The sequence below is a fragment of the Syngnathoides biaculeatus genome, chromosome 8 (genome assembly GCF_019802595.1).
Source record: "Syngnathoides biaculeatus isolate LvHL_M chromosome 8, ASM1980259v1, whole genome shotgun sequence".
Classification (NCBI taxonomy): Eukaryota; Metazoa; Chordata; class Actinopteri; order Syngnathiformes; family Syngnathidae; genus Syngnathoides; species Syngnathoides biaculeatus.
The window spans coordinates 20,730,423-20,753,416 of NC_084647.1; the positions used below are offsets into that span (position 1 = coordinate 20,730,423).

The 22,994-nt window shown below is 42.5% G+C and overlaps 1 protein-coding gene and 1 long non-coding RNA gene across 5 annotated transcripts in view; both read left to right on the forward strand.

Annotated features, from left to right (window-relative positions):
- The window catches only part of rpa1 (replication protein A1), a 36,891-nt gene extending 32,462 nt beyond the window's left edge, over positions 1-4,429 (forward strand). For 2 of the 3 annotated variants that reach the window (XM_061826617.1, XM_061826619.1), the window contains exon 17: positions 3,902-4,428. In XM_061826617.1, coding sequence (XP_061682601.1) covers positions 3,902-4,027 — 126 coding nt within the window. In that variant the 3' untranslated portion in view covers positions 4,028-4,428. Of the gene's footprint in view, positions 1-3,901 lie in introns of all 3 variants that reach the window. The other variant, XM_061826618.1, reaches the window with a different exon arrangement.
- A 6,121-nt stretch (positions 4,430-10,550) lies between these two features.
- Positions 10,551-22,994, forward strand: part of LOC133504642 (uncharacterized) — a 35,086-nt gene continuing 22,642 nt past the window's right edge. For both annotated transcript variants that reach the window (XR_009796040.1, XR_009796039.1), the window contains exon 1: positions 10,551-10,944. This is a non-coding gene — a long non-coding RNA (uncharacterized LOC133504642). The remainder of the gene's footprint in view (positions 10,945-22,994) is intronic.

Here is a 22,994-nt window from a genome sequence, read left to right on the forward strand (position 1 = left end):
TTGACCAATCACAGGGCACATACAGTATAAACAACCACTCACACTCGTATTCACACCTTCAGGCAATTTAGAGTCCTCAGTGAACCCACCGTGCATATTTTGAGGATGTGGGAGGAAACCGAAGCACCTGGAAAAAAAACCCATATGGGCACGAGGAGAACATGCAAACTCCACACAGGCAAGGCCGGATTTGAACCCGGGTCCTCAGAACTTGTTCAATAATAAGTCAGATATTTTTGCTATGACCAATTATTTGATAAAATTATAAACTTGATTTAACTGATTTTATTTAATTCAAGACATTTTGCAGGACTCTGTGACAATGTAAATGCTTGTTAGACGGAATTAAAGAACACAGCTGACGGTATCCAGCCCCCCGGGCCACACGTTGCCCCCCTGTGTCCTAAATGCACACCTGTAATTAGTGTAAAAAGACCCAACATGTTGGTTTTCCATTCATTAACATGGCTACATCGCTGGAATTTGGCCTGCCAATATTCCTCATTCCATGACTATTAGAAAGGTGTGCATAGACACATGCGCGCACACACGCGTACACATACACACATAGCTTAGTCGCGGTCACACAGATCGAGTTTTGTTTTGTGGCGCACAAAAGAATTGATTGGGCTGGGCCTCTGAGCAGGAAGTCTGGAGCCCAGCCAGTGTCCGCATCCGCCTGTGGCGCACAGACCAGGCCACTGTGTCCCTCTTGCTGCCAAAACTCTACACTTCTTCAACAGGGACACCTGCAAAAACGCCTGCTTTTCAGAACTGCAGGCCAGCCATTGTCTGATTCTTGGTATGATGTGATGTGAGCACCGCACTCGTTCATCATCGTCTGGAGTTAGAACAAGAGCATTTAAACTTATTGAACCGAGTCAGATTTTGTCTTACAAAAGGTCAGGTAGCTTAATGCTAACACAATGCAAAAAATAAAAAAGTGTGTGTGTGTGTGTGTGTGTGTGTGTGTGTGTGTGTGTGTATATATATATATATATATACTCAATTTCCCCATAATAGCTTTAAAAACTTCTATTTCAGCATAGTCATAGCAAGACATGGAGAACAAATTTCAAATATTCACACATAAATCTTAATGTTCTACGTAAAGCGACTAATAGTGTTGCAGCTTAGTTGCAACAATCTGATCAAATCAGTGTATTATATCTCTGTATAATACAGCCCGCTGGTGGCCAGTGCGCCCGCACCAATAGAAGCTTATTTTCTTATGAAAACAAAAAACTTGGAACAAAAATCTTTGCTCGTGGCATTTCATTTCAATTGGGAATAAAGATTTGTGAGATGGGTGTTTTGAGCTCTGAGCATGGTCACGGAAGGAATTAAACTCTCAAGTCAAGGCACCTCTGTACAGTTGAGTACACTAATTTCTGTTCTACTGAGTGCACCTGATTATAAGCCTCACCCAGTAAATTTGTAAAGGAAATACCATTCGGTACATACATAAGCCGTACCTGTGTAAAAGCCGCTAGTGCCCACATTGAAACACAAGATATTTACAAAGAAGGAACACAGAGTTTTTAATGTTTTAATAGCTCAACATAGCAACAACACGGTAGCACAAACAGAACACAGAAAAAAAAATACATACCTAAATCACTGAAACGCGGCATTAACACAGCATGGTGCTAACATGGCCAGTTAAAAAAAACATACTGGTAAAAATCCCTGAGACACGGCAGCAACAGGCTAGCGCAGCGCTAACAGGACTGTTTTTTTTTTTTTTTTAAAAAGCATACCGGTAAAAGTCCCTTCCTTGGCACATATTTTCCACTGGTCTCACTCTTACCTTTTTCGCTCAAGTGCCCCCTTGCGACCGTTAGAAAAATGCACAAATTATCCGCATCACCGCATAAGCCGCAGGGTTGAAAGCGTGTGGAAAAAGTCACGATTTGTAGGCTGAAAATTGTAGTTTCAATTTTCAGGATTTTGAGTGATTGCCACTGAGGGCATTTATGTCATTGTGCTCCTCAGTGTGATACGTTTCACAAGACAATTTTGATTCACACTTTTCTTCTGAACTGTACGGTAATTTTCTTTATTCATTGTAATTTGGAATCTCGTCAGAACAAAGTCTGTAGCAACCATGACTTATTTTATAGCTGGCCTTTTGAGATACGTATCATTATTGCACCATTAGGACGCAAATATGCTTTCTTGGCATATCTGAAGGTCATGTGATTTTAGGAGCCATAATGGGAATTTTTTTTCATGCAACGTCAAGAAATACTGTAAACGCAAATGTAACAAAAGTGCAGTTGGTCCTCATTTTCCGCCAGCCTTCCGTTCCTCCAGCAGCAATGTGACCCCAATTTGTATGCAAGTCGCAGAGCTGGCAAATGATACAGAGTGTCCCTATTATGTTTCGGAAATCACTGAGCGTTGACTTGTTACGCCCGTAACACTGATTGTTACTGGTTATTGCTGGGTGAAATCCAGCTTCTGACATTACCGGAGCACCGCTAGCGTGTTGCTGCTGTTACTGCCGCTTACTGCTGTGGCTGTTTTTTACGAGCCCTGTTCGTGCTCCTGTGTTGTTGCTATGCTAAGCTAAGGTATTAAAACTTCGAAAACACTTTCTGTATACCGTCTTTCTTTGTAAATATCTCGTGCTTCAATGTCAATGTGGGCACTTGCAGCTTTTACACAGGTGTGGCTTATGGTACCAAATAGTATTTCCTGTACAAATGTACTCGGTGAGGCTTATAATCAGGTTCGCTCTGTAGGCCGGAAATTACGGTAAAAGCAATAGTATGCAAAAGATGTAATTACATTTCTTTCTTACATGTACTTGGTGTGCATGTACAATACATACATTGGACAAAATGAATAAAATACAAAAAAATCTTAATTCAATCCGCAGCGTTGTTGGCAAAATTTTGCAAATCTATCTGAAGGCAATTGCAGCGACGTGTCTATTAGTCAGTTCCATAAATTTGGCTGTGCTTCATGGTAGTGTCAAAAACATTATGGAAACGAATATTTTCAGACCGGACTGAAGCCCTCTTCCAAATGCTGATAAAAATCTGATGCGTATTTAACGTCTCTCATTGTGAATGCAGGTTAAACCAATGCCAGCTTGACTCACCTGCATCAGTCCAAACAACACATATGCAGGAAATGTACATGCAACTAGAAGGACAAAAGAAATGAATATAGTGTAGGTATTAAATCAGAATTGGGCTTTTGGACCTGCACTTGAAATCCAACTTTAGTTGTACGAACTACAACTATTAATAGCTTAACGTTCTTGGAACTATGAAATCTTAAGTCTTTTTAAGCTCTTTTACATCTGTATCGTCGGATTTTTCAAACATCTTTTTGGCCTCATACTGTAAATGACCACGCTGCCATTTTGCGTTTTTGCCATCTGCACATACTTTCGCGACCGCTTGCACGACAGTAAGTGAGCAGCAGCGCAGCACGCCCTTTCTGTAATGTGGGCACTAGAACAAAGGGGACCCCGGGATTTTCTATATTTATTTTTGTGGCAAAGTGGGGAGGGATTCATGGAAATAAAACTGAACACGGCCTGTTTACTTGCGGGGAATAATGGCTGACCTTCGCAGTCTAGACGGCTACTGGGGCACTTGTGGCATTCTGGCTCACTTGCCGCCCGCTGTCACATTATCCACATCTGTGGCATTCAGCGCTTTATTCAGAAGAAATGGAAGATTCCGTTATCCATTATGCCATAGACGGTAAATTCTATTTGCACTTTAGTTTTGTTACATAGTGATGCATTTTTCATTCAACCGAGTGGTTTGGTTCACAAAAGGATTCAACTCCAGTTAGGTTTGTGTCTCAGGGATTAGGTGTGTAGGTGGGATGCTGATAACCACATATTGCTGTTTTTTTTTTTTTTTCCTCCCTTCTCCAGGATGAGTCCAGGATCAAAGCGACGGTGATGGATGTGAAGCCCCTGGACCACAGGGATTACAGTAAGAGGTTGATCATCAACATCAGGAAAATAGCTGCCCAGCAGGAAGGCGCACGGAAGGACTAGAAAATGTAGAACTTTTTGCGCTTAACGTGGTGCAGCTCCTATGATTCCCCTCGCCCCCTCTTTGTTCTTTGTTCTTGTGTGTAATCCTCTTGGCCCGAGAGAATGTCGGGCCTCTCTTGATCGAACAGTTCTTGTTTTGTAAGTGCAGTCACGCCAGCACAAGCAAGACTCTGCGAGACTTTAGTCTTAAGTCCGCCGGTTGGCGCTTCTCTCACCGCGGTCATGGCTGGAGACGTCCCCACCCGCTTTTTCCACAAGCTGCAAGAGGCTGGACTCACCGCGATAAGTCGTTTTCGCCATTTTCCATTTCTGACTTCTGAGCACAGCATTTTTTTATTGAAATGGTGTGCATTTGTTTGTCAGCCTTTTGACTTCTACATTTTACTTTTCTTTTTTTTCTTTTTTTTTTTTTTTTTGCTGTGTGTATTTGTGGAATCAAGTCCCAATCATTTTGTTTATATTTTGTATGTTGTAAAATGAGTAGTTGCATCAACAAAAATAAAACCATTCTTTTGCTTTCATTTTCAGTTAACTTTTTTTTTTTTTTTTTTTTAAATATATAAACATTTGGTCTGGAATTTGTAATTCACTACAGGCCAGAGTTTCTTCACTGGCGGGAAGGAACAGTTGAAAAACTTTAATGTGCTTAAGAAGCATTTTCCACGTATTGATTATTACTAATATTATTAATATTTTTGAGATTTGGAAAAAAATCTGTACTTTGCACGACTTATGTACTCAAAATAGATGTGTTACTTTTTTCAACCTCTGCCGGTGACAACGCAACAAAAGACCGGTGAAGGTTGAGATCTTGATCGATTGGTATCTTGTAAAAACGAACGTCAACAAGGTCGCGTTAACAAACTAAGATGCAACAGATTCAGAGAAGAAAGATAGTCTTTGTCATTGGCGTATTTGAGATTATTGTTTGATCTAAATCATGTCACATTATAAATTGCCCTTAGGTGTGATTTTAAGTGTGAATGTTTGGTTGTCTAGATGTGCCCTGCAGTTGGCTGGCAAGCAGCTTAGGGTGTATCCTGCCTCCTATCTGAAGATAGCTGGGATTGGCTGCAGCACTCCTGCGACCCCTGTAAAGTCAAGCAGCTCAAAAAATGGATGGATAGATGGATGGATAAATGTACCTGTTGAGCATAAGCGGTCGCTAATTCTGTGTCACCGCGGGCACCGGGAGAGCATGGAAACTCCACACAGGTGGAGCCGGGTCCTCAGAACTGTGAGGCCAACGCTTTACCAGCTGAGCCACCATGCCACAGGTAACATTTGGAATTGTTCTGCACGACTGTGACATGCAGTTTGCTAACTAGCTATGCCTACATCCTGAAAACACATCTTCCCTTTGGCTAGTCCGGTGATGTGACCACTTTCGAGCCCCACGTTTTCAGCTATTAGTGCGTTTACGTTACCTAGATAAAGGCAGGAGAGCAGAGAAGGTGAAAATCAGATTTACGCTCCAGGCTGGCGTGACCATTTAGAGTGCGTTGTTGTCACTGCATTGAACGACCTGGTGGGATATGTTCTATCCACTGCAGGCTTTTAAGTCTGTGTTTTTTAGCTGCTCAAATATAGAGATGTATGGATGTTAAAGCGGAAGAAAAATTAGTGACATTTGATTGACAGTTGAGCTGGTTTCAGATCATGCAGGGGACACACCCACAGAGTTCAAAAGTGGAGAAAAAAAAATAATTGATTTTTCACAATTTGTAAGTCTCATTTTACTTTTAAATTTTTGCAGTGTTGTTAATGACATTTACTCAAATTTCACTTCATTTCAAATTTTGACATTTATTCACACATTCCAGAAATTTTAAAGGTCTCATGTTTCGAGTATTTGGGATGTAATATTCTACATATGGTGCCTCAGTAAATGTGTGAAATATGAATTAAAATAATAGCCCTGAAATCAGGTCACTCAAATTCCTCAAGCTTATATACAGGGATGAGAATTTTCCGCCAATCGGCGGATTTCCGACTTTTTCAGACCAAAATTACCATTCTCGAGATAAGCGCAAATCTGTTGAAAATTTCAGGGGTAGGCTTTCGTGAGCCTGCCTCTCAGCGGTGGGCTCCGAGCTGCAAGTTCAGCTTAGTGCTAGCACAAGCACGACTATCATATGCCATTCTAACATGCTCGGTAGTGTAAATATTTGCATTTTGCGACATAAACTTTTTGCGGCAGATTACTCGATTGGACAACAGAGTTATACAGTATAACGATCCAATCGTGTTAGTGGTTAATCGAGTTTCACCATTGCCATGTACATGTGTTCTCGGTTCTCAGAAATTGCAGTGTAACTTGTTAGCCAAGTAACGGCGCGTGGGACTTAGCGCGAGCTGAGCGACGGTGTGTTCAAAGTTTTACGATGGCGAAAGTGTTAGAAAAAAAGGATGAAGATCGAGCGAGGGCAATTGACATGGATGCTGGAATCAAAAACTGTTTCAGACGGGCATGGCTTAAAAAAGTGTAAGTGTGTAAAAAAAGTGTGCAGATAGGACCGAAAACTGTATCATGTTTAACCGAACACATACAAAAAGTGGACGTTCCCGGCAAAGTGCTGTGCACTTTGTGTTCCGTTAGGAGCAAAAAATATCCAGGAGTAAACTCAATTCCCCCAACCCCCCAATCGACAGACATTTTCAGTGTTTTTCCAAATTGGTCATTCTCATCCCTGTATATATGTCACTAAGATGCCCACTTTCCCATTTCCCCATCCGAACCAGCAAACCAGAGATTAGCGAACACCTGTCCTCTCAAAAGTGGGTCTTCTATACGGATGCAACCAGTTTTAGCCCAGTATGGACAAAGCGGGTACAAAACTTGGTCAAAAAGGAGTAGCTTGTCAAGGGGGCCTTTTCTGGACACCGGTACAACAAAAACAACTTTAAAAAAAAAAAAAAAAAAGGAAATTGACACTTTAATACTGAGGCTTAACCCAAATATTTTTGATTCATATTTAAAAAAAAAAAATAACTGAACACTTATTAATGAAAAATATGTCATGAAAATTATTATTATTATTTTTACTATAAGCATTGTGTGGAAGTATTCAACTTGTTTTCTTTTGAGTATGCTATCTTTCACCATTTCGGCTTATCCTTGTAACCCTTTTTCACCCTCTATCTCTCTTGAACCTTTCAATGGGTAGGGGGAGGGGGCTATCATTTTAAATTTTATTATTAGAATATGCAGTGGCCCAATAAAATTGTAACCACCCCCACTCTAGTGGAACAAGAAATAGTAAACAACCTCAAACATTGATCCCAACTACTATCGTGAAAAGCTCCCCAGCTGTGTTCTCCTCAACAGCAGCAACACGGCCAAAGTGTACCAAGTGCTGAGTTTTGTGCTCTTAGAATGCCAAGCTGTGACCTGGTCCAATTTGCAGCCAGTTAAGCAAGCATTTGTCTCAGGATCAATTGGTCCCACATGGTGGCACTGAGTGGAACCTGGCCTGCTTTTGTTTGCACAATGGTACCTTGACTTGCAAGTTTCATTCCTTGCCTGACTGAGCTTGTAACTGGATTTATTCATATGCAGCAGTGGTCTCAACCTGGCGATAATACTTTATGGCTCCCACATGGCCCCCACCTCAATATGAAAGTTTGCTAGTGCGGCCCTCGAGTTTTACGTGAATAGCACTTTTACAGTGTTGTGTGCAAAGCCAACCAATCGTGGTGGGGGATAAGGCTCTCGGGCACATGCAAGCAGAGAAATATTTTTCAGAGTGAAAAGTAAAGCAGCGTTGCCATGTAGCGTTTTACGAGTACTTTTGTTGACACAAGCATCTTTATCATTTTTCATTCGTTTTCCGAGCCGCTTATCTTCACCAGGGTCGTGGCAGTGCTGGCGCCAATCCCAGGTATCATCGGGCAAGCGGTGGGGTACACTCTGAACTGGTTGCCAGCCAATCGCAGGGGACATAGAGACATACACAGGGATGAGAATTTTCCGCGAGTTTGCGGAATTACGAGTTTTTCCAGCTGAAAATGCCATTGTTGTGAAACGTGTAGATTCGTTTCGAAAATTTGGGGGGGGGGGGTGGGCTTGACGCAGGGCGAGGCTGTGACCCAAGACCGGCCGCCACCATCTATCGGCAACGCGCGTAGTGAAATTAGTCACAGCATTGTGGAAAACAGCATTACTATCTGTTTCCATTAAATTTGGTGTTTAGAATGACGACAACATTCCGATTTTTGGCAGCATTTTGGCGGTTTTTCGTCGGTATTTTCACTCTGATGTTTCATCGAGAAGCATTTTGTTTTTTTCATAGTTATAACTCATAGACATATGTACGCATATGTTTTCGAGCGGTCTGCATGTTTGCCGGTATGCTGAAAGTCTTGGAGCAAAAAGATGAAGATCGTGGAAATTGATAAAAAACCACGGCGTAAAAAACTGTTTCAGATGGGCATGGCTTGAAAAAAGTGTAATCGTGCAGATTGTAACGAAAACGGTATCAACATGTCTAACCGAACACATGAAAAAAGTTGACGTTCCCTGAAAAGTTCTATGCACTCATGTGTTCCGATATGATCAATTATGGAAGCCTAGGAGCAAAAAAATATCCAGGAGCACAGCCAAACCCGGAAACACAAAGGTAAGTTGGACGTAAATTTCTCAAACTCAGTTTTCATTTTTATGTCTGAAGTTTGCCAAAATTATTTTGGTTGTTTGGACTCATATTTTAAGTTTTGAAAATATTATGATTGCGCTGTATTTACACTGTTAGAAGTAACCAGAGGTCACCATTTAACAGTGCGTTTTTATAAAAAAATTTCATGCCTCTGGCAGACATTTTCAGTGTTTTTCCAAATTGGCCATTCTCATCTCTGCAGACAACAGTCACACTCATGATCACACCAAAAGCCAATTTAGAGTCCCTAATTCATGCGTATTTTTGGGGATGTGTGAGGAAACCGGAATAAGCAGAGAAAACCCACATAGGCACGGGGAGAACATGCAAACTCCACACAGGTGCAGCCGGGATTTGAATCACGGATATCAGAACTGTGAGGCCAACGGTCTAACCAGTTGCACCACCTGCTGCCTCTTAGTTTATCACAGTGTGTTAAACTTTTTTTTTTTTTAAAGATGGAATTTTCTTTTAAATTTCTAATTGGAATTGGCCGTAAGTGCTATTACGCCGACGCTGCAGTCCAGCCTCAGCCGGACGTTGCCTCCAGCGGCCCCGAGGTAAATTGAGTTGGAGACCCATGATATACAGTATCAAACAGATTCCGTCAATTAAAATGCCAGAGATGTCTTCCAGTCCTCCCTAAAGCCATTTTTTGTGAGTCTTGCGGCAATTGTCATGAAATCATTGATTCCAGACCACTTGCATACATTATCCAAGTGAAACGTACACTATTTTTTTAAACATTTAAGACTAATCTTATTATGCAGTTAATGAAATTGGATTTTTTTATACTTCTATATTTCTTATACGAGTCCTGGGTGTAATTTGCATATGGATGAGTGATGATCGTAGCGGGACATGTCCTGCGGCCATTTTATTTGGGAGAAGGCCGGTATCAGCACCATTGGCACGCCTTGAACAGCATCGGCGGAATAATTTGCATATCCTCATTACATTGAAGAAGGGTAAAGAAATAAAAATAAAAGGAGGACACATCAAAGCTCCGGCACTACCCGAGTAGAAATTACTATTCCGAGTACGGCGCTCCAATATGAAAATATCTTTGAAGTTTGGTGTTACTCTTTTGTAAAGCCCCTCAAAGGCACCGACGAGATCAGCAGGTTGCCATTGTGTGCGTTCTGGCGCCGGTGACTTTATCTTACAGCGAGGCTCACTTTAATTGGATGACGGTGCAAAGGCTGCTCTTGAGTGGGGCAACATCATCATTTCTGGGTTCACAGAAGTGTTCAAACAACGCGTGATTAGACTGCAACTTTTGATAACCTGACCGCTTTATTCGGTGCACTGCAGTGAAATGACGGGTCTTGCGAAAAGGCTTCAGTTCTAGATTCCACTACGCCGTATCTACATGCTCAGAATCGGAATCCTCTTCATTTGCAGAGGAATGTCAAAAAATGCAAGGATTTTGTGTCAGTTTTTGACATAAATTACTTCTGGGATAAAAACACCGCAGGGAGTCATTTAGCCTCAAGCAATTTAATGGCAAGAAGGTGGAAGCTGTCGTAATGTTTGCTTGTTTTAGTCTGCATTGATCGATCAATTGTACTGGAAAAAGTGGCGACGGGGATCCGGAGGGTGCAATTCCAATTTTGCATGCTCTCGTCGTAGTTCTGGGAGCGTGCAAGTCTTCAAGGGTGAGCAGTGGAGTACTGATGGTTCTCCTGCATTCCTGATTGTCCGTTGCGTTCAAGAATTTTGTTTTTTGTGGTGGCACCAAACCAAACTCAGATGGATGAGCACAGGACTAATTTGATGAGAGCTGTGCAGAACTGCCCCAACAGCTCCTGTCGCACTTTGTGCTTCCTCAGAAGCTGCAGGAAGTAGATTTTCTGCAGGGCCTTTCTGAAGAAGGAGTTGATGTTGTTCTCCCACTCCAAGTCCTGAGGGACTGTAATTCCCAGGGACTTGAAGGTCACGACGGTTGTTGGAGAGCGTGAGGGGCAGCAGTGGAGAAAGATGTTCATCTTGAACGTGTTCAGCTCCAGGTTGCGCCGCCCGCACCTCAGCTCCAGTCATTGCACTTCGTGTCGATGTACGATTCCTCATCACTGTCTTTGATGTGGACAACGACTGTGATATCGACTGCAAACTTTTGATAGCTGGGTGCCTTGAGGTGGAATCTTTCATGTAGAGAGAGAAGAGCAGTGGAAAGGGGACACATCCTTGGGGTGCCCCGCTGGTGGTGGTGTGAGGACAATATAAAAAATGAGTCAGCCTCTCGAAAGAAAACAAACGCAGGTAAGCAAACTTTCACTGTAACTAAAACCACTTAATCAAATGTTGTCTTTCTGAGATGAGAGTGAAGAGGATTTAATTCCAATATTAATTACGTGATCCCGCTGTGCACAATTTGGTCACAAAATGCTGCGGTCTGTTCTGTTAAGTGCAAACAAGTTTTCTTTAGATCTTCATTTGTAGATTGGATAACAGATTTTTTTTTTGTTGTTGAAAGAATTTAATCTAACTCAAGATTTGAGACATAAGTTGTTTGAAAGAGTTGCAGACAACTTGATTTTTGGTTCTCAAATGGATTTAAAACAAAAGCAATATCAAAGAGAACATGCTCTTCGAGTGTTGTGATTGGTTTTAAAATTAATAGTTATGGTCTTGTTCTCTGCTTGTCTCAGTCTTGATTTCAAAAAGTCTTTGTCTCGTCTTGGTCTTTGTGAATTTCGGTCCTGGACAAGTCGCGGGCAAGTATCATTTCATTCAATCTACAAATGATGCAAAGTCCATGCGCAATTTAGAGCCATTTGAAATGACATTGCTATAGGGTAGTACAGTGACAATTGTGCAAATGGTTCAGATAGTTTTCAAGCACATGAGTGGCTGATATTGGTCAACAACAGATAAGCAAAGCAAATGCACAAAAAATGTCAGTCTCAAGAGCCGCATGTTGCAGACCACTTGTCTAAATTGTCAATATTTCAGTAGTTGTAAATGTTAGTCATCAGGAGACTTTATAGTCAAGTGTAGTTGCATTTTTTTAATCCCCCGTCCCAGCTCATCTACATTACATTTCTTACACCCCCCCCAAATGTTTTATTTATTGTTTTAAAGATGCTGGTTTTATCAGGCCTGTGCACCCCACTCAAACAGTTCTCATCTTCCGTTTGTCTTCCTGCCTTCTCAGAACACCGCTTCTAAGTTTATCGTATTTATTTTTTTGTGTTTCATTCTTTGAAACCACTATGTCCTGTTAGCACTGTTGAATTGGCGGCTGCGTGTTATCTGTCAAGTGCAGCAGACGTCCAAGGAGTGCGCACTTCTCACACGTTTGCTCAAATTTATGCCCAGCATTTGGAAAACCAAATTTGCGTGCAAATTTGTGTTCTCACAGGCTTACAGATTATACTTTATTTCCATGTAAATTATGCCGGTCTTGAGAGAGAGAGAGAGAGAGAGAGAGACCCATTCCTCAAGGGGAGGCCGTGGCCTTGGGCCCCAGCTACAAAATATTTCAGTAGTTCAGCCCCCTCCACGCTCTGATTGATGCACCGTAGTGACACAGTCATTTTCCCACCCGTAGTAACACTGTGTCACATTTACACAGTGCCACAGAGCTCGTGGCGTCTTTACTTACTGTCAAAAAAAGGGGGAGGAGGGGGTCATGGCTGCAGGAGCTGATAGAGTGTCTGCTCTGACAGCTACACACCCCTTTCTGCCATAGATGATGGTTTGACATCTCTTTGGTGATCCTTGAGGACCAGACTGGCTCGAAAACTCCTTCACGCAAATGCTATCGACCCGAATGAATAACGTACGTAAAAAAAAAAAAAAAAAAAAGACGTTTCTCCACTGGTTTTATTCCAGTTCTTCATCTGCGTTCACGTGGTGGCTGCGTTTCCTCGAAGCCGTTTTTAAGCAACGTGGTCTGCTTTGCGTTTGAGAGATTGTAGACCCCAAAACAGAAACTGAAATCTAGTAATTGGGCCACTGTGTAAAACATCAAAACAGAACGACTTGCAAATTCCTTTTCAAGCTATATTCAGTTGGATGCAAAGCCCAAAAGATATCAAGTATTCATACCCATTAGTAACTTTGTTGGTCTTCAGTACTATGTATGCTAAAGTAGACTGCTGATGGAATGCAGAAAAACGATGATGGTTGTATACTTCGGTAAGACCGGTAAGATTTGCAACATTGACTTTCCCAAGAAAATATCCACACGCAAGTCAAAGGGAGTGGAGGGGTTGGGGGGCGGGGCAACAACAACATGGAACTGTCATGAGCCTGGCTGGACCACGCCCAAGAGGGGCATGGCCACTGCTCTGCGGGGTGACACCTGTCTGGAGTTTTTAAGTTGGCTTTTGCCAGTTCGTTGTGCCCTGAGTTAGTGAGTTGCATTCACTGACAGTAGGAATCTCTACAAGTAAAAATAGTGTAGTGTTGAGCTATCCTCGTCACAATGTTTCTGTGCCACCTCAGTTTAGTCCCGTCTGTTTATGTTCCACAGTCAAGTCCTAGTTCATAGTTTGTCTCCTAGTCATCAGACCTTGCTGCATGTTTTATGGATCCTGCTTATCCTAGCGTTTCTGTACCTCTACCTTCTCGGACCGCTTATACCGTGTATGACCCTCAGCCTTGAATAAAACTACGCCTAACATCATGTCCTCGTGTTGGAGTCCTGCATTTGGGTCCAGCCCCGCACCGGAGGTTCATGACAGGAACAAGCTTAATTTTTCTTTCCCAAACCCACCGACCCAATGTGGTGTGTTAATACCCCACCTGGCCCCAATGCGAGTGGACACAAAAGGCTAATTTCTGCTCCTGGAGCATGCACAAATTTGATCATTTGAAACAACGTGAACGCCAACACTTTGTTTGCATGCGTTGGAATGCCCGTTTAGCAATTCATCAGCCGGAGGGGACAATTCCAAATTTATGCTAAATACAAATACTAAAATGGCTTCAGAAATGGGCCAGATGTTCCTCATATGGAGAAGGCAAAGATGTTGGCAGTGGTCACTTTCTTTTCATTTTCATCCCAACGGCCGAGGCTGCTCAGCGTGTGTAGGTCATTGAAATCCTGATTTGTTATTCATATTCACAGCAATGAATGAATTCCAAATTGAACTGTTAATCCTCGCACTATTCAAAAAAAAAAAGATGTCATAATCCAACAAATATTAAAAAAAAAACATTATGATGACAACCTCAGGAGTTTGAACGACTCGGGGGGTGGAGTGTGTCATCCAAATCGGACTTCGACCATAGAATAGAAATCAGTCGTGGACGTTAAATTCTAGTATAAGCGTTAACTAAAATTTGGATGTAAGGTTCTTTCGGCTTGTCCTGTTAGGGGTCGCCACAGCACGGGGAGTCCTGGAGCCTACCCCAGCTGTCAACGGGCAGGAGGCGGGGTACACCCTGAACTGGTTGCCAGCCAATCGCCGGGCACATTGAGACAATCAGTCGCACTCAAAATCACACCTCGAGTGTCCAATTAATGTTGCATGTTTTTGGGATGTGGGAGGAAACCAGAGTAACCGGAGAAAACCCACGCAGATACGGGGAGAACATGCAAACTCCACACAGGCGGGTCCGGGATTGAACTCGGGACCTCAGAGCTGTGGTTCTGTACGGTTTACCAGCTGATCCACCGTACCGCAGAGCTAAAATATGTACAAATATTTATTATTATTTAATCTAAAACCATTAGAAAAGACACTTCAGCGTCGCTTTATCGGTTGGCCACAGTTAACGTCACAGCGGGCAAAGTCGCAAAGACAGTCAGCAGAGCACACGACGTCCCGGTCGAGTGGGCGCTCGGTTCATTTTCAGGTGAGATTTGAACTGATTGTTTTGCTTGAAGTGTGACTAAGTGACTAATTGGCAGCTGCCATCTGTCAAGGGACTTCATTGTGTGTCCCGGCGACGCCAACGTGCCTTTAATTCAGCAGATGCCCTGCAGCTGTGTTTCCACACATTACATCCGAGACATTTGGCTTCCCCGTCTGACAAACTACGCGCGAAAATACAATAAAAGAGTCCGAGCAAACGGATCCTTTGTGACAGTTTTTTAATGAGCTCAAATAAATATACAACGTGACTTTAAAGAGGTATAGGGTAATTGCTTGAGAATATAAGAATGCCAAGTCTGTCATGTAAGGACCCCAAGGCGATGCATGCATGTCTGTAGTGGCAGTGATAATGCGCTTGTGTGGGTGCTAATGTCTCTTCAAGAACTAGCAGCCGTACTCCATTTCTAATTTTAGAAAGTTATTTGACCCAACGGGGACCTGAGCTTCCAGGCCATTGTTAGAATTTTTACGGTCCGGTCCATTCGGGGAGTTTATCCCATCAGCGGCTGCGCGTTAAACATTTCTAAGAGTTGAGATGCTCATAGAAAGGATGTCACGTCGTCCCTGTGTGGGATTAGATTGGCTGGCGGAGGTTTTTTACAGAAGAGAGCAAGGTGGCGGCTGCGAGCAAATCCAGACTTCAGTCGTAGCCATCAAAGCAGGTGCGCAAATGTTTAGGTCAACAACTTAATCCTTTCTTTCATGGCTGTCAGCAACTGCCCACGAAGCCTGCCGATTCGGTCTGTTGCCTTGTAGACGCTGATAAAAGAGGAACTCGGGGTCTAGTGTTATCAGGATTGTTGCAGTTACACGGCTAGATCGTGTGCTCTGTTGTCAATAAATGGCTTTCTGAAGAAGTACAGCACAAAAGACTTTTAGAACTCAAATGCTGGAGTGGTTGAACAGTTCAAAAACGAACGAACGAAAACAGAAATGGAACAGAAAATTAGTAAAACAAAATCATGCTCCCTCCCTTCCCAATCCTACGTTTAGCTAAACGTTGCTGTACCTTTTTTGGGCAAAGAATGCTTGGAGAAGCTTGGATTTCAGCGTCGTTACGACAAATATTCTTCTCGTACGACTGCAGTTTAGAGCATCAATTCATCATTATTTTAGTAATGCAAAAAATACAGGGACAGGGAAATGGTGCTGACTCGTCTCTATCAAACAGAGCACATTTAGATGCAAAGGTAGATCTTGATTAATTACCATTATTTCCGGCCTATAAGCCGCGACTTTTTTCACTCCCTTTCAATCCTGCGGTTTAAGTGGTGATGCAGTTAATTTGTGCATTTTTTTTCTAACGGCCGCAAGGGGGCACTCAAGCAGAAAAAGTACGAGTGAAACCGGTGGAATACATGTGCTGAGGAAGTGACTTTTACCGTTCCAGCCATGTTAGCGCTGCGCTTGTGTGTTACTGCCGTGTCACAGTGATTTTTACCAGTAGGTTTTTTTTTTTTCAACCAGCTCTGTTAGTGCGGCTCTAGCATTAGTGTGGCGTTAGTGTGAGCAGGGCGCTAGCGCTAAACACTCTGTGTACCGTCTTTCTTTATAAATATCTTGTTTCAATGTGGGCACTTCCGGCTTTTACACAACTCTGGCGTATGTATTTCCCAAATGGTATTTCCTTTACAAATGTACTGGGTGAGTCTTATAACCAGGTGCGCTCTGTAGGCCGGGAATTACGGTACATCTCTGAAGAGTTACTCCAACACCATGTCATCAGCTTTGAAATCACCCCTACTCTGGATACTATTCAAATCCCCAAAATTAAATGTTAAAGTGCCAGTGTCATGAAATGCATGATTTTTAGTATGTATTTTAGTATAGCAGCCGACATGACCCATGCGTTTTTTCACCACAAAACATGATTTTAACATATACAGCTTTTTGGAACTCCCGCCATGAAAATCCTCTCGAGAGATTTGTTTTTGAGAAGAAGCAGGAAGTGACGTAGATGGCGGGACCGAGTCCCGATCGAGTGAACTCGTTTGTTTCTATTAGCTTTACCTCCGGGAAGGTAGCTCGTCGTGCGTTCGTGTTAGCCAAAATGCCAGCTTGTTGCATTGCTGGACATTGCTTGAACACTCAGCTGGCTGCGGCCTTGTTGACAAGGCCGAGCCTGCCGCTGGCCTTGTCAGCCGGGCTGGCTCGTCGCCTTGGTGGCTCATGTCCGCCGCGGAAGTGGGCATTTATCACCGCCGTGCGGAGGTGGATAGGGTGGGGAGGCGGTTTGGCCGTAATTGCAGGCCATCTAAATATGGGTCGAAACAATAGTGTAATATTGCCCCGGTAACTTCACTCGGTTGTGAGATGTTCTCTTCTTCGAAAAGGGCTTCCGTGTCAGAAGGGGCGTGTTCGTCTCCCATAGCAGGGTCAACAGCTTGTTTTCAATACCAAATGTCGGGGGTGACGTCACGGACAGGGGATGTAGCCAATAGGGCGACCACTTGGATGTTGTCGAATGACACTTCCGCAACTTTGTGCATGGATGACGCTCATATTAATTTTTTCGTATAGACATTGAAGTGAATAATGTTATATGTATTTTTCTTTGCAATATCTATTTTAGAATGTTTATAGGGATGGCACTAGACCTTTAAGTGCCAACTTTGGAACTTAAAATCACGTGCCATAAATTTTACACTGACATTCTAATGCACCAAGCTTTGTTGAAGGGATCTGCCCCAGCCCGTCTTATGCACGGCAAACTGTGACTTTTACATGACTTTCTATTACCAAAAAAGTAGACTTTGAGAAAAATGTGGATGATTTTTAATGTCCCTAAAAGTGGACGTTAAAAGGTGAATCTTGGTCTCGGGTCACCAAACGACAAATGTACAATACAAATCAAAAGACGAGCTTTGTGGCTATGCATCACTGCTGATCCGAGCTACAATGGCTGCCCGATAACTCATTGGGGACTAAACACGTCACACTAAACGCCAAATGAATCTGGTGATTCATTGCATGGACGACGCGCTGAAAACTTGCCTCGAGGCGTGCTGATATTCTCTCCGAGGTGAAATGAGAGCGCCTATATAATACTGCGATAAGCCACTCCTAATATTGACACATCTGTCAGGTTACCGAATGGTTCATGATTGCGTCCCAATGAGTTACATTACCATCCGTGCTTTAAGAGTGAACATCAGCTCACTGTTGAGTGCGCAATACTCACAACTCCATGAATGTCGTTGGTACGCGTCATGTGGCCGCTTCCTATTAAGCATCTCTGCTCCACTCGTTGAAAAGGGTGACATTTTAATATTCCTTCCATTTTGCAGTACCGCAGCCGTATGTAAGGCATCCCATTATCATTCTTGGAGACTTTTGACAAAAAAGAAGAAAAAAAAAAAAGAAGAACCCATAAGGAATCATTTTATGTTATGAAGGGTAGTTTTCATCTTGTTTTTTTGGGGGGGGGGTTACGTTCGCTTCACCATATGAGATTAGCTATATGCTGTTTTTCAAAGTTTTCTGCATGTGCAAATATTTGCAGCCTTTATTCATTCTGACCGTACAGCACACCGGATGTCAAACTCAAGGCCCGTGGGCCAGATCCGGCTTGCCACATCATTTAATGTGCCCCTTCAAAGCAAATCATGTGCATCATCTTCTGTGATTCTTTTTAAATTGCTGTAGTATATGTAATAATTTTAAAATATTGCAAGCATTTTTTTGGTTCCATTTCCTCTTGTTGTTCCTTCAGTAACCAAACAACGTAGTATCCTTGAGTTATGATTTCAGAGCTGGTTATTTCATCTACAGTAGTTGTTGTGGATATGCAATAATATGAGACGAATAACCAATTGTCCGGTGTCACAGTTTTAACGCCCCTCGAAGAAAAATTGTTGCTACAACGTGGCCCAGGACAAAAATGAGTTTGACATCCGTGGACCTTGGGCCAGATTGTCTGTAATACTGTAGCAGGAAATGCAATAAACAAGCTGCCTTTCCTGTCGAGCAGCTAAAAAAGCCCATTCTGCTTAGTGATGAGATGTGGTTTCTATTTTCGATTAACGTGGTTGTAGCAACAAATCTCAAGTGCAGTGTTTATTTTTTTACTTGGGAGAAGTGTGGACTTAAGGAATATTTCTTTTGTGGTTACAAAAGATAAATGCGTTCTTTAAAATTTAGTTCAGCACACTGCAAATAAATTGCTGTATGAAAGACATACACACGCACCTGTAGCACTTATCAATTACCGTAATTCTCAGCCTACAGAGCGCACCTGGTTACAAGCCTCATAGAGTATATTTCTAAAGGAAATGTCATTTGGTACATGCATATGCCGTAGCTGTGTAAAAGCCGCAAGTGTCCACATTGAAACACGAGATATTTACAAAGAAAGACGGTACACAGAGTTTAACGCTAGCGCGGTGCTAATGCTAGTGCTAACACTAGGTTCGCACTCACGCTGACAGTGCCGGTTAAAATAAAACCTTCCGGTAAATATCACTGAGACACAGTAACAATGCAGCAACGCGCTAGCGCAGCGCTAACAGGGCCGGTAAAAGTCACTTCCTCTGCAGATTTATTCCACCGGTCTCATTCTTGCCTTTTCTGCTCGAGTGCCACGTAGTGCCCTTTTATTAAAAATGGACAAATTAGCCGCATAAACCGCTGGGTTGAAAGCGTGTGGGAAAAAAAAAATGGGGCTTGTAGGCTGAAAATGACGGTATCTAAATTGATCATGACTCGAAATGGTGAAATAAACGCATATAAGATGTAATTCGGCTCTTTGGTTTGAATAAAGACGTCAACGGGGATGTCCAAAAGGCGATTTGGTGATAACTGATGACGCAAACGATTGTTGTCAGGGTCAGAATCATCTTTATTATCTCTCATCATCCATCATCTTTATTAGGCAATTCTGTAAAAACACACAAGCAATTTGTCTCCAGTTATTGGAGCCTCTCCGGTACGAGCACACACAAAGCTGCGATCTGGCTAAATTTGAGCATTTGCCCTCCCTTGCGATCAAAGTCAGCAACGAAAACTAAATAAACTACATGTGAGTCCCGGCCCTTCAACAAACTTCTGCTTTGGCCGAAGGGACTCAAACTTGTCGGTGAAAAGATACGATTAGGGTGCTAAGCATCTGGAACACACCGCAAATGGCGACTTTCCATCATCGTGGTTAGGGTCTCTCACATTGAAACAAAATCGGTTAAGCTGTACTCCGCTTCAGTGACCATTATCAGTTTTGATTTTTTTAATAACCTTTCATTGCCGCCTTCTCTTTGACCAGCCAATAAGAAGACAATAATAGCCGCTTGCAACGGTGGCGTGCAGGTAAAACTGAGCGGTCCCCGACTTAATCAGTAAGGATCTGGCCACCGGGCTGCACCTGGTTTTGGTTTGGCTACATCTGTGCTGTCATTGGAAGCTGTTTCCCATTAACCATCATTACTCATGCTCATGATAAGTAAATTTGTGCCAGAGCTGCCCCTAATTACTGCGTCTATTGATCTCGGTTAGCCTTTTGTGCGCGCGTGTTTTTGTGCGCCTGCAGGGTACACCCAGATTGTGAATTGATTATATGCCAGCTTTGGTTTCTCCAACTTTTCAAGCAAGCAAACGCATATTTTCATTGAGTTTTAACGGCGCCATATTAAAAGCGCCAATAAAGTTTGATGCCGCCCTGCTGCTTCATTAAAAATGAAAACTGCTTAAAGATGCTTTAATCGATATTTCAAGATTATGTCACACATTAGTGCACCCGAAAAACGCTGCGACTGATGGTGAGGTTAGAGGTCGTCTGTGGTGTGTTGCTTGCACAACAAAAAAAAACAGCTGAGCGTCTGCGTAACATTTCAACATTTCTGTATTTTCTTGCATTTCCTGGTAAAATGATCAAGCTTCAATTAGAATTATTAACCTGACCCCGTTCACTTCGAGGATGCATATTTGAAACGATGAGTGGCAGGGCAGAGGCCGTCCACCTGCAGGTGCGAGACCTCTGTCATGTACAATGCGTGTATTTGTAGCACACACTGACAAATACTTAGCGCTGTGAGGCATAGCAGAGAGACATTTGACCTGATCTCTGTCGCAAGGTGGCTGGTAATAGCTGGAAGATGATTTGTCCTTACGCGCGTCAATGTGTCCTGGGCCAGCAAGTGGGTGAAGTGCAATGGCAAGAAAACTAAAATATAATATTATCCATCAGGTTTTTTTTTTTCCAATCTGGGACTTGAAATTTCCTCACGATTCTCTTTAACAACCGTTTTCCTGCCTGAACAGTAATTGAATTAATCTGTTCCTGGCTAATCAGGCTCTTGGAGCACCTTCAGTCAATCAATCAAATTTCAATTATGGAACAATTTTACAAAGAATACATATACCTGCTTGCGAGTGTCTGTGAAATTACAAAAACACGGTTTAACATGTCTCCGTGCAGATTTATATTCCTCGCTTGTCAAAAAAAAAAAAAAGCTCATGGTGTTTCTCAGTGTTTATTGCAGTAATATACTGTTATTTCCAGCCTATAGACCGCGACTTTTTTCACATGCTTTCAACCCTGCGGTTTATGCGGTGGTGCAGCTAATTTGGGCATTTTTTCTAACGGCCGCAAGAGGGCGCTCTAGTAAGAGGTAAGAGTTAGACCGAATATATGTGCAGAGGAAGTGACTTTTACCGGTCCAGCCCTGTTAGCGCTGCGCTAGCGTGTTACTGCCGTGTCTCGGAGATTTTTACCAGTATTTTTTTTTTTTTAACCGGCCCTGTTAGCGCGGCGGCACATGCATTATCGCGCACGGCAGCGCTAGCGTAACTGCAGCGGCACTAGTGTTAGTGTGAGCGGGGCAGCGTTAGCACAGCGGTGCTAGCGTTAAACTCTGTGTACCGTCTTTCTGGGCACTTGCGGCTTTTACACGGCTGCGGTATGTACCAAATGGTATTTCCTTAAAAATGTACTGGGTTAAATCTTATAACCAAGTACGCTCTGTAGGCCGGGAATTACAGTATAAAACATTACAAAATCTTTGCCAGGAACAGACGATATTTAATTGTTGTTGTGTTTTGGATATCCAAAGAGTAAAATACAGTGCAGCTGCCGAAACAAGAGAATTCATTTTATTTTAGCCTGACCGTGTGACACAAAATCTTTTCGAAGCTCAAGCCAAAGATCAAGGTCAAGCTCAAGGGCCGATGGGAATGAGAGAATTATGAGGTTATGTCAGGCCTACAAAGGCTGGCGTCAGTTCACAAATAGTTCCCGATTCAGTGTTGGATTTATTTTTTTTTGGAGCGGGCTGGGGGGGGTTATCAATTCCAAAGGGATAAAAGGCTTTTTTTAGTCAGGCAGCCCAAGTGACCTTGGGCTGAATTTCAAGATCAGAGAATGCCAAAATCTTCTGACATAAGGATTATGCTTTTTTTGTCTTTTTTTTTTTTTTGGACAGTGAACTCCTGATTCACTTTAACAATAATAAAAATTTTAGATTTAAATGATAAATAATTAAATGGGACATGAATGACAATCTCTATAGACAAATGGCGCTATCATATTTATTGTGCAAAAGACTTGAAGCTTGATAGCGAGAAGAAAAGGTTCCCACGTATATTTTACAAAGTTTACAAATCGGATCTTTGGTGCATTTTTACAGGATAGTCTGCCTAACACGCACACAATGTAGACGACACTCAGTTTTAGACTGTTGTGTTGAAAGATACTTTCTGAATCATCGTCACCTCTTACCCTGAAGGTGTCATAAATGTAATGATCTTATTATGCTTCTTACATCATCACACTATCTTTGAAAAGAGCTCACAGATTCTATCCATGTTTGGGGATTGCTGCAGGTGATCAAGCATTCACAGGACGTGAGTGTTGTGCTCGGGCCGTAGCGAGGAGGTGATTGCGCAGATCAGTTCCCGGCGTCCTAATTGATGCATCTGTTTGACTGATTGCGCCTCTTTTTTTTTTTTACAAACACTTGATTGTAGAAGCTCTAATGGCTGCCCACATCATTCATTGACTGGAGCCGCCGCTGCAAATGCATCCTTGGGGTCAGATAGTCGATGTCTTTGGCACGTCGGGACTGATGGGTGGAGATTCAAAGAGAAACAGAAGTTAGTTAGCATCGTCTTTCAATAAGATCAAATGTTGATGTTTTCAAACTAAAGGGAACATGCAGATTACTGGAGGTACTTACAGGCCAAGCTATTGATTATTGCTGTCTTAGCTCGTGTTAAACAAATCTGGCTGAGATTTATGTAGTACATCTGTGAGTTCATTGAGATGAGATCATCATTATTTCAGGATTGATACTTTTTGAGACTTTTTAATTCGGTGGTGTGCCATGAGATTATTTTTTTTTTTTGGTAACTATTTACTCCTGCTATTCATGAGGGACGGGACTGAGCCCTTCAACAAATAGCTAAATACGATTCCCACTAAAATGTTTATAATTGCCAAATGAATTATTTAAACTAGGGGTAACAACCTTTTTGAGGCTGAGGGCTGCTTTGCGAGCA